Source organism: Girardinichthys multiradiatus, chromosome 14 (genome assembly GCF_021462225.1).
Source record: "Girardinichthys multiradiatus isolate DD_20200921_A chromosome 14, DD_fGirMul_XY1, whole genome shotgun sequence".
Lineage (NCBI taxonomy): Eukaryota > Metazoa > Chordata > Actinopteri > Cyprinodontiformes > Goodeidae > Girardinichthys > Girardinichthys multiradiatus.
In genome coordinates this window covers 3203095-3221915 of record NC_061807.1, presented here as the reverse complement: position 1 = coordinate 3221915, position 18821 = coordinate 3203095, and the positions used below count along the sequence as shown (strand labels likewise).

Here is an 18821-nt window from a genome sequence, read left to right as displayed (position 1 = left end):
GCGTCCTTGGAAGTAAACGGCTCTCAAGTGCCGGTAATACTCCCTGGGTGCTTCGCTTTTCTTCTGTTGGATAGTGAAAGCACCAAGTGTGGCGGAGGCCCGTTCCGTGTACACAGAATATTCTTCCCTTAAAGCTTCGCAAAGGGTTGAATAACGGTCTCGGACTGCGGGTGTCAGGCTCTCCATGAAAACATGGAAGCTCCTGGATGTTGCCTTCCAGATGAGCTTCCGTTTTTTCCGTGCTGATGGGCAATACAAATCTAGAAGACAGCGTTCAACTTCCCTAAGGTAATCATCAATGTTTGATTCTGCCTTATTAGGGTTGAAACGCTCTATGTCTTTGGCAAGGGACTCAAGCTGGCGGGTGCGCAATCCACTCTCAGGGATTGGTGCCGGCCCATCTGAGTCATCATCGGAGAGTTCACTCCGGCTGCACTAAGGGGTTTCGTTGTCTGATGAGCTAACCCCTCCCACTTACTTCCCTTTCCTTAGAGGTATTGCTCAAACCAGCTCTCCATCCAACGGGTCCGGACTTCCCTAAACCTGAAGGGTCTTGCCTAACAGGCTCACTGAAAGTTCTGTTTAAGCTGGTGTCGGGAAATGACTCGCCTAGCCCCTGACAGCCTTCATCCAAAAGTCTCGCCCTTCTTCAACTGGAGGCCCGGGTGACCGAGTAGCCTTTCGCGGTCATCCTCACCTTGCACAGTCACTTTTGTTCACGGCTGCTCATTCCTTATTTTACAACTGGCACTTGGTATATGGACTAGGATAATTTTAGTAGCTCGGCACGAGCTTCAAGGGCGCTGTTTTAACTTATTTGACTAAGGCAACCGTTAAAAACCTCCTATAATCTAATAGGACCAAACAACAAGACTTTTTACCACCAATGAAAAATCAACAGTACTGTGACTTAAATAATTGAATGTCCACAACTTAACTAGAATTTTATATGCTTTCTTTAATTAGTAGAGCTTTGGCAGGAGCAAGCAACAGCTTTAATTCAGCAATAATGATTATTTCAACGATAATAAAAAACAAATCAGTCAACTCAACCTGTCTTTCCCTGAAGCTGAAACTAGTGGGTTTGAGAGGCTTTGAAGATGGAGATTCTTCCATAGACTGAATGATTCCCTCTGGTAACAACGAGTGATTTCTTGAAGGAAATAGGACTTCAACGGTCTTCAATGTTTTTCTGTTCAAACTTCTTTCTGTTTCTCCGTCATGGAAAGTTCCAAAACCACTCAGCTGCTTCTCAGTCATGGCAAGTTCCAAACCGCCCACACTGTTTCCTAACCTCAACATGTTATCATACATTTTCAGCAGTTATTTTAGCTCGTTGTACATGCAAAAGATCACAATCTTTACACCTGCAACAGAATATCATCGCTTTTGTTCATATTGCTGCTAGAGATAAACCACATAGCATTTCACAGATTACACTTTGTTCGTTACAGTTTACATGCAAAAGATCATAATCTTTACACCTGCAACAGAAAAGATTCTGCTGAACCTGCAACACATGAACTTTTGTTCATATTGCTGCTAGAGATAAACCACCTAACCTTTCACAGATAAAACACATAACATTTCACAGATTATACTTTGTTCGTTACAGTCCTCTTTACTTCCCCAGCTCCAGAACTTCAGATCAACTGTGTGCCTTCAATATACACTCCATGAATTACACTTGGGGATATTCTTTATTACATTTGTTCTATAGTCAATTATAAGAAGTTTGCTATATGTTGCATGGATTACATGGAAAGATCTCACCTTATTTTGACAGGGGGTATCAGTGCATCACGCCTCATCCTCGGAGGAGGCAGTGGAGGCTGCTCCCGGTATAACGGTGGGCCCTGTGCTTCCCGGACTCGGGTCCTGGGCAGCGGTTGAGGGCGGTAGGAACCACCTGAATCCCAGGGGCAGCACTCCTGTCGCCTTGGCGGAGGTGAGGGATCGTAGAGGACCGTACTGCGAGTCACGTTTGACGGCTGCTCGCATCTGAGCCGTGAACTATTTACACCTGCTGGGTCCCCAGCTAGGTACCGTTCATGGCTGCTGATTGCAGTGGGGTGGGGCACTGCACAACTGAACCTATTCTGACTACGTACACCTGTTCTTGCCTCGGTGGATGTATGGGGAACCCTATGAGCCTGGAAAGGTAATCTCTGGAGAGCAGCTTCTACATCCTCCAGATCTGACCTGCAGGTTCTCTCAGGGTTTTGCAGGTGTGGCTCACCTCCGAAGGTTTCAACCTGTGAGGTGGGTTTCGATTCGTCCCCCCATTCTTCCAGGGGGGGAGGGGTGGCATGGCTACCCTCTATTGCTTCCAATCTATTTCCAACTTCTGTTATTTCACCTCTAAGGACATCCACTGTCTGCAAAGTATCATTCAGCTCGAACTGCAGTTTAACGCACTGGTCAACTTCCAACATTAACCTTCGCTGAAATAACAGAGTGAACTGTCCTAACACATCTGAGACCCGTCTGTCCTTCGGTGGGTTTTTAATGACTTGGAGCAACTCCTGAATCCTGGCTTCACATTGCTCAATGCCATAATCATTGAGACCTTTACGCTCCTCTGGGGACAACAGAATCAATGACCCAATCACCTCTTGTGCCTGCATTCCTATGGGGTCCTCCACCATACACACATCTCCAGCTGCAGTCTGGGATGTTCCCTCCATCTTTGGTCCAAAATGCACAATGCAAACACACAAAACTGTTTATATATGAACCACCACTAAAGAAATTAGCAGCACACCACAGGCTGAGCTGTTCAGTGATTAAAGGATTGCTAAAATTAATTAGCCGCACACAACAGGCTAAGCTGTTCAGTTAGCTGTCTGATTCAGACTAGAGGCTGACATTTTTTCGGGAGTCCCACGGGTCACGGGATTCCCACGGGAAACCCGCGGGACGGGAGACAGCATCAGTAAAGATCCCGTGATTGGGACGGTACAGGATAAAAAATGAACGGGAGCAGACGGGAGCGGGAGCTAACTAATAGGAGGGAAAATAAACTAGGATCAATTGTCCTTGGAAATGTAAACTGAGACTTTGTTATAAACTTTAAGAAAAAAAAACTTGGATCGACGCCGCCATTGTGTAGTTTTTTTCCAAGAAGCCTATAATATAATGCGAGTCAAACGAACTACACGACCCACAAGCCAACAGTGCTTCTGCTCGGTGTTTTCCACCTGCGTTCAGGATGGAGGGAACAAACGCAGGGGGAGAACTGGACGTGGTAAAATTGGATTTGTAACGTAAAGTCAGAAATAAGGACTTATCTATTAAACTCATAGAGCTGACAGGAAAGTCGCAAATATGACCGAACTTCAGGAGAGTTCAATGTAGCGGTTTTAACACGCAGTCTGCTGGTTGTAAAACGTGTTTAGTTGTAATCAAGTTCACCAGTGATTAAGGGACACTTGTAAAACAGATTCTGGATTAAATCAGCCCTGCATCTCTTCATTCATCACACCAAAAGTACCAACATGTGTCAAGTCTCATCTGACCAACAAAATTGCTGCATGTGCTCTAAAGATTTAAGAGGTAAGGTACGGAAGCCCGTGAGGGGACATGGGGAAATTTATTTCTTTTGCGTCTCCACGCAATACGTTTGCGTTCGGCATTTTGGAGCAACAGCACAGATGACAAACTGCTCATAAAACAAACACTGATATGTCATTGATATGGTTTATTTGTCATATGCAGGTTAACACGCAGTAAACAATGCGATAAAATGCTTAGGATAAGAAGAACCGTTCAAATCACGATAAAAACAAAAACATTAATGGCGTACAAAAAAAAAGTACACATCATGCAGCAGTAATAAGGAAATAAAGTGTCACAGATGTGGTTTCGTGCAGTTTTATGGTCCAGAGTTCAGTAGTTTGTTTGACAGCTTGTTGATAAAAACTGTCTTTTAGTCTGATTGAAGATAATTTTATTTAATGCTGATTTCAAAATAAAACACAATATATCTCAAAACGGGTGTAGTGTTTGTTTCAATTTTGCAGTTATCTGGTTTGGAAACTATCCCACAAAGTATTGCAAAATAACGCAAAGACTATTGCGTGGGGACACAAAAGAGAAAAAATCCCCCCATGTCCCCTCATGTACCTCGTAGAAAGGCTTCATCAAGGGAAGATATTAAATAAATATGTTGTGAAATAGAAAAAAATTGAATGTACCATTAAATGTACAATTTATTTAATACATCATTAAATATTAAGTGTACCACTAATTACGTCATGTCGTCTTTAAAATTATACTTAATTATTCAGTTACACATTTAATTGCATTATAGTCCATTTCATGATATAATGGTACATTTATTGTTTCTAATGATGTATTAAATAAATAAATGGTACCTTTAATTTAATGGCACATTTAATGTTACATTTCTTTCATGTTACATTTACTTCACTTATGGGACATTCACAACATTTATTTATTTAATGATGATTTTATTGTATTAATTTTGTCCAGTTTGACCCTCCATTCTTGATGCCTGTACAGGTCCTTCTCAAAATATTAGCATATTGTGATAAAGTTCAGTATTTTCCATAATGTAATGATGAAAATTTAACATTCATATATTTTAGATTCATTGCACACTAACTGAAATATTTCAGGTCTTTTATTGTCTTAATACGGATGATTTTGGCATACAGCTCATGAAAACCCAAAATTCCTATCTCACAAAATTAGCATATCTTTAAAAGGGTCTCTAAACGAGCTATGAACCTAATTATCTGAATCAACATGTTAACTCTAAACACCTGCAAAAGATTCCTGAGGCCTTTAAAACTCCCAGCCTGGTTCATCACTCAAAACCCCAATCATGGGTAAGACTGCTGACCTGACTGCTGTCCAGAAGGCCACTATTGACACCCTCAAGCAAGAGGGTAAGACACAGAAAGAAATTTCTGAACGAATAGGCTGTTCCCAGAGTGCTGTATCAAGGCACCTCAGTGGGAAGTCTGTGGGAAGGAAAAAGTGTGGCAGAAAACGCTGCACAACAAGAAGAGGGGACCGGACCCTGAGGAAGATTGTGGAGAAGGGCCGATTCCAGACCTTGGGGGACCTGCGGAAGCAGTGGACTGAGTCTGGAGTAGAAACTTCCAGAGCCACCGTGCACAGGCGTGTGCAGGAAATGGGCTACAGGTGCCACATTCCCCAGGTCAAGCCACTTTTGAACCAGAAACAGCGGCAGAAGCGCCTGACCTGGGCTACAGAGAAGCAGCACTGGACTGTTGCTGAAGTGGTCCAAAGTATTTTTTTCGGATGAAAGCAAATTCTGCATGTCATTCGGAAATCAAGGTGCCAGAGTCTGGAGGAAGACTGGGGAGAAGGAAATGCCAAAATGCCAGAAGTCCAGTGTCAAGTACCCATAGTCAGTGATGGTCTGGGGTGCCGTGTCAGCTGCTGGTGTTGGTCCATTGTCTTTTATCAAGGGCAGGATCAATGCAGCTAGCTATCAGGAGATTTTGGAGCACTTCATGTTTCCATCTGCTGAAAAGCTTTATGGAGATGAAGATTTCATTTTTCAGCACGACCTGGCACCTGCTCACAGTGCCAAAACCACTGGTAAATGGTTTACTGACCATGTTATCACTGTGCTCAATTGGCCTGCCAACTCTCCTGACCTGAACCCCATAGAGAATCATTCGGTCTGCTGAGAAGGTGATTGGCTGCAGTCTACTGTCGCTCCAGGAACTGTACACCTCCAGGACCCTGAAGCGGGCAGGGAAGATTCTGGCTGATCCCTCCCACCCCGGTCACAGACTCTTTGAGACTCTCCCCTCTGGCAGGAGGCTGCGGTCCATCCGGACCAAAACCTCACGCCACAAAAACAGTTTTTTCCCATCTGCCACCAGCCTTGTTAACAAAGCCCGGAAACCACCCTGACACTCTCCCTTTCCCCACACCCCCTTTTTTTGCCGACAGGACACCTGTAACCTGCAACTCTATGCGTTACATTAACGCTCAGCATGGACTCCTGCTTTACTTGCACTGCCATACTTGCACAATGATCACCTGCACTGTTGTATTGCTCTCGCACCCTATACTGTTCTATATTTAATCTCACTCACTTAAGACTGTGCACATATATTTATATTATATTGTAGATATGTTTATACTGTTTAATTTGTATTGTATTGCACCAACTACGCCTAAACAAATTCCTTGTATGTCCAAAAATGTACTTGGCAATAAAGCTTTTCTGATTGCCTAGAAACTTTATAATTTTTACTTGTTCTAATACTTGATTATATAATTTTAACTTTGTTTCCTCTATTTTTATCGGTGAAAATACCATAACTTTTGTTTTCTCAATTCAGAATTTGAATCCCCATTGAGATGCCCATTCCTCTATCCTATTTATCTCAGCCTGTTTTTTCTTTCCAGTTATCTTTATATTTCTCCTCGCGGAACCCGGCCCGGCCAACCCCGAACAAGAGACGCAAGACCATCCCCCAGTGGGCCCACCACCTGCAGGGGGAACCGTGAGGGACCGGTGCAAAGAGGATTGGGCGGCGGACGAAGGTGGAGACCTCGGCGGCCCGATGCCCGAATGCTTAGGATGGCTCTAGGGATGTGGAATGTCACCTCGCTGGGGGGGAAGGAGCCTGAGCTTGTGCGGGAGGTCGAGAGATATCGACTAGAAATAGTCAGGCTCGCCTCCACGCACAGCGTGGGCTCTGGAACCCATCTCCACGAGAGGGGCTGGACTCTCTTCTACTCTGGAGTGGCCCACGGGGAGAGGCGGCGGGCTGGGGTGGGTTTGCTTGTCGCCCCCAGCTCAGCCGTATCGTGTTGGGGTTTACCCCTGTGGATGAGAGGGTCAGGTGAAGAGAGGGGCTGAGCTGTCCACTGATCATCACCTGGTGGTGAGTTGGATCCGCTGGGGGAGGAGAAAGTTGGACAGACTTGGCAGGCCCAAGCGCATAGTGAGGGTCTGCTGGGAACGTCTGGCGGACCCCTTGGCCAGGGATGTATTCAACTCTCACCTCCGGGAGAGCTTTGACCAGATTTCGAGGGATGTTGGAGACATAGAGTCCGAGTGGACCATGTTCTCCGCATCTATTATCGATGCTGCCGCCCATAGCTGCGGCCGTAAGGTCTGCGGTGCCTTTCGCCGCGGCAATACCCGAACCCGGTGGTGGACACCGGCAGTAAGGGACGCTGTCAAGCTGAAGAAGGAGTCCTATCGGCTGTGGTTGGCTTGTGGGACTCCTGAGGCGGCTGACGGGTACCGTGGGGCCAAGCGTGCCGCGGCCCGTGCAGTGGCAGAGGCAAAAACCCGAACCTGGGAGGAGTTCGGTGAGGCCATGGAGAAGGACTACCGGTTGGCCCCGAAGCGATTCTGCCAAACCGTCCAGCGCCTCAGGAGGGGGAAGCATTGCTTCGCCAACACTGTTTACAGTGGGGGTGGGGAGCTGCTGACCTCGACTGGGGACATTATCGGGCGGTGGAAGGAGTACTTTGAGGATCTCCTCAATCCTGCCATCATGCATTCCCTGGTGGAAACAGAGGCTGGGGACTCAGGGTTCAATTCAATTCAATTCAGTCAATAGAGATGTGGGACCATGGGCGACTGGGGGTAGACAGAGGTTGAAGAAGACTGGCAGGAGGTTGATTTGAGTTCTTGTTACGGGCACATGTGGGACAAGCTGCGACAAACTCTCTAATGTCGGGATTCATAGTGGGCCACCAGAAATACCTCTTGGTAAAAGTGATCATACGATTAATCCCCGGATGACAGGTAAGTTTATTATTATGAACCCAATCCAGAACTTTATTGATGACGGAGTTCGGAACGAACAGTTTGCCTACAGGACCAGTACCTGGGTCCGGTTCAGATTGTTGTGCCTCCCTGATGTCCTTTTCAATGGCCCAGGTGAGGGCACCCACAATGCAGGATTCCGGTAAGATGGAAGCTTCAGCGTCGGGCTTGATGTTCTTGGAGCCGGGTCTGTAAGAGATAGAAAAATTAAAACGAGCAAAAAACAGGGACCAACGGGCTTGTCTGGAGTTAAGTCTCTTGGCATTTTGGATGTAAGAGAGGTTTTTATGGTCAGTCCAAATGAGAAAAGGGACTTCCGCCCCCTCTAACCAATGCCGCCACTCCTCAAGCGCCAACTTGATAGCCAGAAGCTCTCGATTTCCCACATCGTAGTTCTGCTCTGCTGACGACAAACGATGAGAAAAATAAGCACAAGGATGCACCTTGTTGTCTATAGGAGAACTTTGAGACAAGATGGCCCCTACTCCGATGTCAGAAGCATCAACCTCCACAATGAATTGCGCACTAGGATCAGGATGAGTCAGAATGGGTGCAGAAGAAAATAAAGTTTTCAATTTGCAAAAAGCTTTCTCTGCCTCAGGGGACCAATGGAATGTCTTCAGAGAGGAGGTAAGTTGAGTGAGTATGGTCCTGACATGCTGGTGATGCTGATCAATGTTCTGAGAGAAAATCAAAATATCATCCAGATAAACAAACACAAAGAGGTTGAGGAAATCACGGAGAACATCATTTATAAGAGCCTTAAAAACAGCGGGTGCGTTAGTCAATCCAAAAGGCATCACCAAATATTCAAAATGTCCCAGGGGAGTCTTGAAAGCTGTCTTCCACTCGTCACCCTCTCGGATCCGAACCAGATAATACGCATTGCGCAGGTCGAGCTTGGTAAAAATCTTGGCAGAGTGTAATTGGTCATGTATAGAATCAATGAGTGGTAAGGGGTACTTATTTTTGATTGTGATTTGATTCAACCCCCTATAATCAATGCAGGGTCTTAATGTGCCGTCTTTTTTCCCCACAAAGAAGAAGCCGGCGCCAACGGGGGAGGTAGATGGCCAAATGATCCCGGATGCTAAGGAATCCTCAATGTACTCCTTCATGACTCTTCTCTCCGGTCCAGAGAGATTGTATAGTCTGCTGGATGGTAACGGAGCACCTGGGAGGAGATCAATAGCACAGTCATAGGGGCGATGCATGGGTAAAGAAAGAGCCCCCTGTTTACTAAAAACAGATGCAAGATTGTGGTATTCAGGAGGAATCTTAGACAGATCAACAGGCTCAGGTGGTTCAATTTGTTTGCTAGAGTGAGAGACAGCAGTCTTTAGACAATTCTGGAGACAGTAATCACTCCACTTCTCTACTCTGCCCTCCACCCAACTAATCGCGGGATTATGTCTCTGCAACCACGGAAATCCTAGAACCAATTGTGGGGAGATAGAGGAGACAACAAAGAACTCACCCCATTCATGGTGGTTACCTGAGGTAATGATGTGAAGGTGGGGCACTTTAAACTTCACCTGAGATATGGTTTGACCAGTGATGCCCGAAACAGAAAGGGGGTGGTTGAGAGACTGAGAAGGTATCTTAAGTTTGTCAACTAGATCCAAGGAAATAAGATTCTGTTCCGCACCATAATCAATAAAAGCATCCACTGGACACTTTTCTTGGCCAATAATAATAGTGACTGGAAAACACAGACGAGATATAGGGGAAAAATGGGACATGCTCATCAAAGTCCCCTGACCTATTGACGAGCCCCCTCTTTTCCCTTCTTAGGGCATCTTGCAACATAATGTCCACCTTGTCCACAATACAAACAAAGACCAGCCCCAAAATGACGTTGTCGCTCTTCAGGAGAGAGACAAGTGTGACCAACCTGCATAGGCTCAGGTTCCACAGATCCCTCCGAAGAGGAAGTGGGTGTATCAAGGTAAGCGGTCCGAGGTGCCATAAAGTGCTGCCACTCTGACTTATGATTCCTCTCTGCTTGTCTCTCTCTTAGGCGGTTGTCAATACGGATTGACAGTTTGATTAAATCATCCAGTCTCACGGGTTGATCTCTTAAAACCAACTGGTCCTTTATCTGATCTGTAAGGGAATTCACAAAAATACCCTTGAGTGCCGCTTCATCCCAACCCACCTCCTGTGCTGCCACCCGGAAGTCGATGGCGAACTCCGCCAATGCCTTCTTTCCCTGTTTGAGGGTAAGTAACTTCTTAGCAGCTGTCTCCTGTTGGAGTGGTTGATCAAAGACTTCCTTGAAGTGACTGAAAAAAAACAGCGTAACTCAGAGACTCAATAGGGTTAGTTGTGAGAAAAGCGTGCGCCCAGCGTAAAGCAGATCCTTTTAGGGAGGTAACAATAAAATTGATCTTGGAAGCAGCAGTCGGAAACAGAGAGGGGGAACGACTAAAAGCCAACTCACATTGGAGAGAAAACCCACCAAAATTATTAGGGTTGCCATCAAAAATTCAGACAGACGGAAATCAGGTTCTCGGATCCCGGACGAGTGGGTCGTGGGTGGCTGAGGATTCTCAGAACGAGCTGGAGGATTGGAAGGAGCGGGTGAGATTTTGGTTAATATTTCACTTAAGGCATGTACCATACAACCAAGTTCCGTGAGATGGGCATCTGTCGTCCTTTGTTGTTGTAGCAACTGTTGAAGTATGGTCTCAGTGGATTGGAGGCGTTCCCTCCAGGAGATCTGTTCATCTTCATCTGATTTGTTTTTCGACATGGCTGCTGGCTGGAACATACTATCATTAATTTACTCAGGTTGTCGAAATATAACCAAATCAGAAGATGACACAGATTCGTTGCACAGAATTAGATTGAAATGAGGTTTTATTGTTCCAACTTAGGTAGACCTTGATTAGAGTTGTTAGAAGCCAGAGGATGAGGAAGCCCCAAGGATCCGAGCAGAGAGAGAGTGTTCTGGCGGTGGAAATATTTACAGTGCAGATTTCCTGAAGAAGACTTCCATATGGCGACAGGCAGGCAGACAGATGGGCAGATCGACAGGAAGGCAGGACAACAAGCGATCGGGCAGGCTGACAAAAGTCCACATAACAGAGACTATGTTCCAGCAACAGACTGTGTCAGCAGCTGTCTTAAAAAGCCATGAGCTCATTAGCTGGATGAGTTGCAGCTGAGAACAATGAAGTGCCAGAACCAGCCAGCAGAGATCTCACAGTGTGAGAATGTTGCTAAGAGGGTGAACTGTGCCGGTCCGTTGTGGTGAAGAGAGAGCTGAGCCGAAAAGCGAAGCGCTCGATTTACCGGTCGGTCTACGTTCCTACCCTCACCTATGGCCATGAACTTTGGGTCATGACCGAAAGAACGAGATCCCGGATACAAGCGGCTGAAATGAGCTTCTACCGTAGGGTGGTCAGGCACTCCCTTAGAGATAGGGTGAGGAGCTCGGCCATCCGGGAGGGGCTCGGAGTAGAGCCGCTGCTCCTCCACATTGAGAGGAGCCAGTTGAGGTGGCTCGGGCATCTATACCGGATGCCTCCTGGACAGCCCAGGACACGCTAGAGGGACTATGTCTCTCGGCTGGCATGGGAACGCGTTGGGCTCCTGGGGACAGGGACGTCTGGGCGTCTCTGCTGAGTCTGCTGCCCCCGTGACCCGGTCCCGGATAAAGCGGAAGACGACGAGTACGAGTACGAGGTGCCTAGCCCACGTCCCCATTGTGCCCTCAATCCACACTTCGGCTAAGCGCGCATCTATGTGGACTTCACCACAATTCACTGCTGCAGATGACGTTCTGAGCAAAAACCAATCACAACCATCAATGTAATCCACCATGAAATCAGAATAATTAGAGCTGCGTAAATTTTAGACAGTAAGCCGAAAAAAATTTTTTTTACTGGTTTTCCAGGCTACACATTGTAAGATAACACTGGGTTCAGAGTGAGTCTGGGCAGTCAGTAGGACGTAACACTGAAGTTACCTTTCCATCAAACACTGGTGCGGTGAGAGTCTGGTGTATAAGCCTCCTTCGCTTCCTGTACTTTCTTCTCCTCAAAACAATTGCTTGTTGCAGTTTTAAAATATATTTTTTAGCAGCAAGACTGTGAAAACAGTGCCGGTTCCCGCTCTTTTTGATGTTGCAGACCTTAGAAATATATTTACAGAGAAACACTTTGAGCTCTATACTTATTTTTTCCACTGTACATACTGACAGAGACTGTTTACAGCTGATCCATTCAGCAAAAGCTTCGCTATTGGTTGCTAAGTTCTAGCACAGCACTAACATTTCTTTACTTTCTGTAGGAACAGCAGAGGTAAAGCCAAACTGCAGAGAACACCAAAGCACTGTGCAGAAATTAAAATCAGACAGCCATCTTCATGACTAAGCAGGTTTAATGTTTTCACAGAAATAGACATACTGACAGCCACAAAATACACCAGGAGAGCTCCAAGTATCGCTAAGATGGTAAAGAAAGCCTTCTTTTATGATTTATCGGCCCTCTGTTTTTTTCCTGTCAATTTTAACCGGTCCTGAATGAATCAAAGCACAAAGAACAGACAAGCTGGAAAAAGAAATGCTTATTAAGGAGCTGATCAGCAAGGAGAAATATGTAATGTAGGGTGTATCAGGGTAAAAGTGAGCTACAACCCCAACCCATCCAAAGCAGAACAGCCAAAGACAGCCAATACTGATATTTCTGATCCTGACCCCACCTCACTGCTTTAGCCACTGGTAAGTTATGGAGTGAACAACGGCCAGGTGGTGATCCATGCTTGTCAACATCTGAAGAGCAATTTCTCCTGGAAAAATAATGTTTGCTGCATAAATCCCCACCATTAGAACACCTGAGAGACCAATGTAAAGACCACAGACGAACATCTTGGAGGAACGCTGCCTTTGCCGGTAACCCAAGCTGAGGACGAGGATGACAAGGGGTACAACAGCAAGAAACTTGGTGATCATGATGGTCATGGAGAACATCTGTTCCCTTTTAGAATGATCACAGCTGAAATATCAGGATGAAGAGTTGTTTGCCATTTTGCTTTAGTAGGTCTTAGAGCTTAAAGGAGGAAAAGAGAGGGAAGGTAAGTGAGATAGCAGAATATAACTACAGTAAATGCCAAAAATAAATCACACCCCTTGGGAGATTTAGATTTGAAGTCATCTTTTAATTTTGCCAACATGTTTCTTCTGAATGAAAGCAATTTTATTTTTTTAGACTTCCATCTTCAGTCAGAGAGAGAATATGTGGAGGGAGCTAAAGATTAGGGTGATGGAAAGTGGGGTTCCAACCTCAAAGACTTGTAGCTCATCACAAAATATGAATGGTCAAATATACCACTGGAAAAAGCTTTTTAGCAATTATAAGAACTGTGGTTGGCAATAAAGACTTTCTATTCATTACTGAGAAGGTTTTCGACATGACAGTTTCATTCTCATACAAATAAAAACAGATTTTTTTCTTCTTCCAAAGTTGATTCCCTTTCTATAGTGTTTTATTATCTTTAGGGAGGTTTGTATCTAACTTCCGATCAGAGAAAAGCATAATAATAAAAATAATAATATAAATCTATATTTTTTTATTTCAATGTAATGGCTGCATGTGCACGTTTTTCAAAATCCTGAGAGAGACTAAAGTACACCCTTCAATCAAACTTTTTGACAGGTGACCTTTGACCTTAAGGGGGGTCATGGCGCCATGGGGGCAGGGAGGTCATGGGGTCAACAGGGGGGTGTGTCTAAGGGGCGTAACCGTGGATGCTGATTGGTTGTCATCATTAGGGGCGAAACCTAAAATGAGCCAATGAAAACACAGGGGGTGTGTTTAAGGGGTGTTACGGGGAAGGCCTTAAATGAACCAATTAAAACACAGGGGTGTGTTTGTTATAAATAGAACAAGACAAATATGGTATTATCAGAAACTGTATGGCATTAGCACCAATTAAAAATAGAGAGGGGGGGTGTTTTTAAGCCTCGTTAAACCTTGAATAACCCAATGAAAACAATGGGGCGTGTTTTAGTGTTTACTTTAAATACAGGGATAAAACTCTGCACTTTACATGCAGCATTCATTGGAAAAGAACACCCGTTCAGCAATGGCTAGAGTTAAGAGAGTTTATCGTCAAGCGGAGGAGAAACGCAACGCGTGTCAAGATGATGTTGAACAAGCAACTGCATCATCTATATCATCTACTTCCACAACTGAGATACCTATCGGGATTCCCGTCATAACATACTCTACCGATGATGAGGATCCAACATCAACTTCAACAACCACGGTTGAAAATCAGACCTCGGGTCGGCCAAGAGGTACGTCAGTTCTGTGCGAAACCCCAGTGACCGTCTACCAGCATTCATCCCGTGAATTGAATGCTCCTAAGAAATCAACATACTACATCTGCAGGGATCAAGACGAGGTATTTAATGGATCATTGGCTCTGTGTACTCTCACCCACAGCGACTGGTCTGTGCTAAAACATTGAAAGGTGATGAATGGCATGCTTATGGGTTGGACTTTACCCAAAAATTTATTCTACATTTCAGGAGGCCGATGTACAAAGGATTCACTTTAATAGCTCATTAAAGTGGGTATGACAGCTACCTGATTCTCACAGCTATGCTGCAGTTAGACATTAAACCTCATCTCATCATGCTAGGAAGTAAAGTTCTCTGTTTAACCGACCCTGATTACAGGTTAAAATACATTGATAGCCTGTCCTTCATGTGTATGAAGTTGAGTGCCATGCCGAAAGCGTTAGGCTTTACTGATCAAAGCAAGGGTTTTTTTCCCCCACCTATTCTCCTCCGAAAAGCGCTTCCAGTACGTGGGGTCATATCCTGCTACGCTGTAGAACGCATGAGTCTTCAAGAACAACAGGTGTTTAACAGCTGGTACAGAGAAGCGAGCAAAGAGGTCTTTGACTTTCAGAAAGAAGCTATTGGTTATTGTAAAAATGACGTTGAAATTTTTTCTCAAGGCTGCTTAAAATTCAGAGACGAGTTCTTTAAGGAGACAAGTGTGGATCCGTTTAAATGCATCACAATAGCATCTGCGTGCATGAAGGTTTTTGTAACCAATTTCCTTCCTCCTAAAACCTTAGCCATCCCCTCACTTCTGGATTACAGACGTAGCAGTAAAACGTTCTCCAGCGTGTCCATTCAATGGCTCGGCTGGATTGCAGACAGCAGAACCATATTTATCGAGCATGCATTAAATAGGGGTGAAAAGAAAATTGGCCCATATACTGTGGATGGGTATGCAGAGATTAACGGTGTCAAAGTTGCGTTTGAATTTTACGGCTGTTTTTTCCATGGCTGTAAAAAGTGTTATATGCCTCATGAAAAGTGTCGGTTGAGAGGGGTCGTATTTGAACAGTTTTACGCAGCGACAATCGAGAGAAGCAAGGTGCTCCAAACTGTGTACAGCCTTCGTCTCGAGGTCATTTGGGAGCATGAGTGGACTGAAATGAAAAAAAACCACCGTGGGGTGATCAGCTTTCTTGAGAAAGCTAACGCACCCGAACCGCTATCCACCCGGGATGCTCTGTATGGTGGACGCACCTGCCCTATGAGACTGAGGTACACAGCGGGGCCGGGTAAAACTGTACATTATGTGGATTACACATCTCTGTATCCTTATGTAAATGCCAACTGCGTTTTTCCCCTCGGTCACCCCACCATCATTTACAAAGATTTTGATGACCCCAGCAGCTACTTCGGAATAATCAAAGCTGTGGTCTACCCCCCACGAGGGCTCTTTTTCCCTGTTTTGCCTTACAGAACATCCCAAGGTAAACTGGTGTTTACTCTCTGCCGCACATGTGCTGAAATAAATAACCAATCAGGTCCCTGCAGGCATAAGGATGAGGACAGAGCTCTGACGGGTGTGTGGGTGAGTGTAGAGTTTAGTAAAGCGTTGCAGTGTGGTTATTGCCTTGCTAAAATCACAGAGGTGTGGCATTTTGAAAAGAGCAGTGACACAATCTTCAAAGGGTATATCAACACCTTCCCGAAGGGTAAACAGGAGGCTTTAGGCTACCCGTCTGAAGCAGTGGATCAGGAGAGCAAGTCAAAGTATGTAAGAGACTACAAACTCCATCAGGGCATCCAATTAGACCCTGAGAAAATCGAGGTGAATCCTGCCAAAAGGCAGGTTGCAAAATTGTGCTTAAACAGTTTTTGGGGGAAATTTGCGCAAAGAAGTGATCTGTCTCAGACCACAGTCATCAGTAACCCTGAAGAATTTTTCAGCTTCATGTTCTCGATTAAATATAGAGTTAACTATTTTCATTTTTTTCAACCCTGAAATTTGTGTAGTGCAGTGGAATTTTAGTAAACGTGTCATCTTTCCTCCAAGCAAGGCAAATAATGTGTTTATAGCAGCATTCACCACAGCTTACGCATGTTTAAAACTTCTCAGTAGCATGGAGAAGTTACAGGACAGATTGATTTATATTGACACGGACAATTTGATTTATGTGACAAAAAGTGGTGAAACTCCTCTGGAACTGGGGAATTATCTGGGTGATCTTACTGACAAGTTAGATGGTGACAGCATTTCAGAGTTTGCATCAACAGGACCCAAGAGTTATGCATACCAGACCAAAAACCGTAAAAAAGTAGTGATACGTGCTAAAGGCATTACTCAGACACATGAATGCAGCGAGAGGGTCAATTTTGACAGCATCAAAGGGCTGGTCGAGGGCTACTTACAGAAGTCAAGGGAGGGTTTCATTGAAATTCCACAGCACACGATCAGGGGATAAAAAGAGATTCCGTTTGACAAACGCAACATTTCTTAAAAAGTTTCGGTTGGTGTATGATAAGAGACGTCCTTTTTCTGACGGGACAAATCTGCCTTTTGGTTATTAAGAAGAAGAAGAAGAAATAAAATAAAAAGTTCCATGGATATACAGGAGATTGATTTTGATCGTAGATTTAGAGCACCTTTCTCATGTATGATTGTTGGACCCAGCGGCTGCGGGAAAACATTCTTTGTAAAAAGTATTTTGCAAAATTGTAATCATGTCATGGATGTTGCACCTGAAAATATTGTATGGATTTACACTTCTTTTCAACTTATGTATGCTGAATTGCAGAAGATGAATAAAAATATTACCTTTGTGGAAGGATTGCCTCATTCTTTTGAAGATGAAAACCTGTTTCCTCCTGATCAGAATCATCTGATTATTCTAGACGATGTTATCGCTCAAGCCTCAGATGATGAAAACGTGATGAAGGTCTTTACCCAGTTTCGTCACCATCGTAATATGAGCGTCATGATGTTGACTCAGAATGTTTTTCATCAGGGAAAGTACAGTCCCACCATCAGCCTGAACGCTAATTATATGGTGTTGTTTAAAAACCCGAGAGATAAACTCCAGCTGGATATACTGGCCTGCCAAATGTTTCCATCTCAAAAGGGTCTCTTGTTGGAGAGTTTTGAAGATGCGACGAGAGAAGCTCATGGATAGTTAATCATCGATTTTACGCCTACCTGCCCAGAATATTTCAGACTGAGAACAGGCATACTTCCTCACCAGTGGCCTGCTGTGTATGTACCCAAAACAAAGTAAGTCATCATGTCTGCACATATAAAAAGGAATGTAAAATAAAACTGCTGGAGCATCAGTTAAATGTGGATAAGGTGCCCCTAGAGGTGGATGATTTTATTTGTTTAACAAAAAACTACTGTATTTTCACTTCAAGGCAATAAAGAACAATTAATGAAATAAAAGGACAATTGTCTTTAGTTAGAGAAGTGATTGGTAAATCAGAAATTATTATAACTATGATTATATATAAACTCACCACGGGCAAGCCTAGAACTCAGTATGGAGTCATGGACAGACCCAGACATTGCTGATAATGTGGCTGCATCATACATGATCTTCACAGATGCTATGTTAACTACATTTATATTAAATAAGTATTTAATACAGAATAGAGAAGAAAATCCTTTATTGTCCCACAATGGGAGAAATTTGGGTGTGTCAGAAACAAAGCAAAAGGCAATGAAAGCATCAAGGTTTATACATTACAAGAACCACAGAAAAAGTTACCCGAATAGAAGCTATAAGAACCAATTGGGAAAAACAGGAGTCACAAAAAGTTTGAAGAGGCTGTAGAATAAAGGAGAATAAAACCCAGGAAACATTAAATTTACATTTGAACAAACTGTGTGGTTATCAACAAAGCATACTCAGATTAATTCAATGAGAGTTGCAGCATAGTCAGATGACAGAATCAATGTTAACACTTGTTGAGCAGATGATAAACTCTGCAATATAATATAAAACAAATAAAAACAATCACCTTCATTCAGTGAAGGAGCAGTGAATGTAACTGCTATGTATGCAGTGAATGATGCCTGGAAACCCAGAAATATATCAATAGATAATGCTTGAAGTCTCAAAATGTGATAGCAACTAAATTACTGCTTTCACTGATTCCTGCAGTTCTGTGAAATTATTCTTTCATTATTCTTGTGTGTTGGTGTGTTAGTGAGTGGTGGAGGCTCCCATCTAGAATCACAGTTAAACTTTAACTAAACCTAAGCTATGTATGTCTGATGTCATAAACCACAATTACACTTTTTACACAGAATTAAACCCTGGTGTCCTGTGTGGCAGGTAGGGACACGAAACACTCTGCTAAGGAGGACAACCTGACTTCACTGAATGTTTGCAGTTGACACCATGGACACCTCTGCTGTACAGTAACAGTTTAAGAGCAACAGTAACATTCCTGACAGCACGACATACAGTTGCCATTGAAGGATTTTCTGCATCACCTATATTATATAAAAAAGCTGTTGTTGGCATAAAAACGACGTGCAGTCATTGTGTCATAGGAGCAATGTGTGGGCTGAGAATATTATTGAGATACATTGACTGTGGCAAAAAACAGTAACGCTCCAAAATATATTCATTTGAAAATGACAAGACATCTAAATGTAGTCTGATCCTCCTCTCCTGACTAGGGATGGATCCATTTTACATTTGAACAGAATACGGCACCAATACTTGGTAC

General features: G+C 44.0%; 1 protein-coding gene across 1 annotated transcript in view; it reads left to right on the top strand.

Moving 5' to 3' along the window:
* The window catches only part of LOC124880977, a 43275-nt gene extending 24792 nt beyond the window's left edge, over window positions 1-18483 (top strand). Inside the window, exon 3 of the mRNA XM_047386446.1 lies at window positions 18422-18483. Coding sequence (XP_047242402.1) covers window positions 18422-18483 — 62 coding nt within the window. The remainder of the gene's footprint in view (window positions 1-18421) is intronic.
* The last annotated feature ends 338 nt before the right edge of the window (window positions 18484-18821 follow it).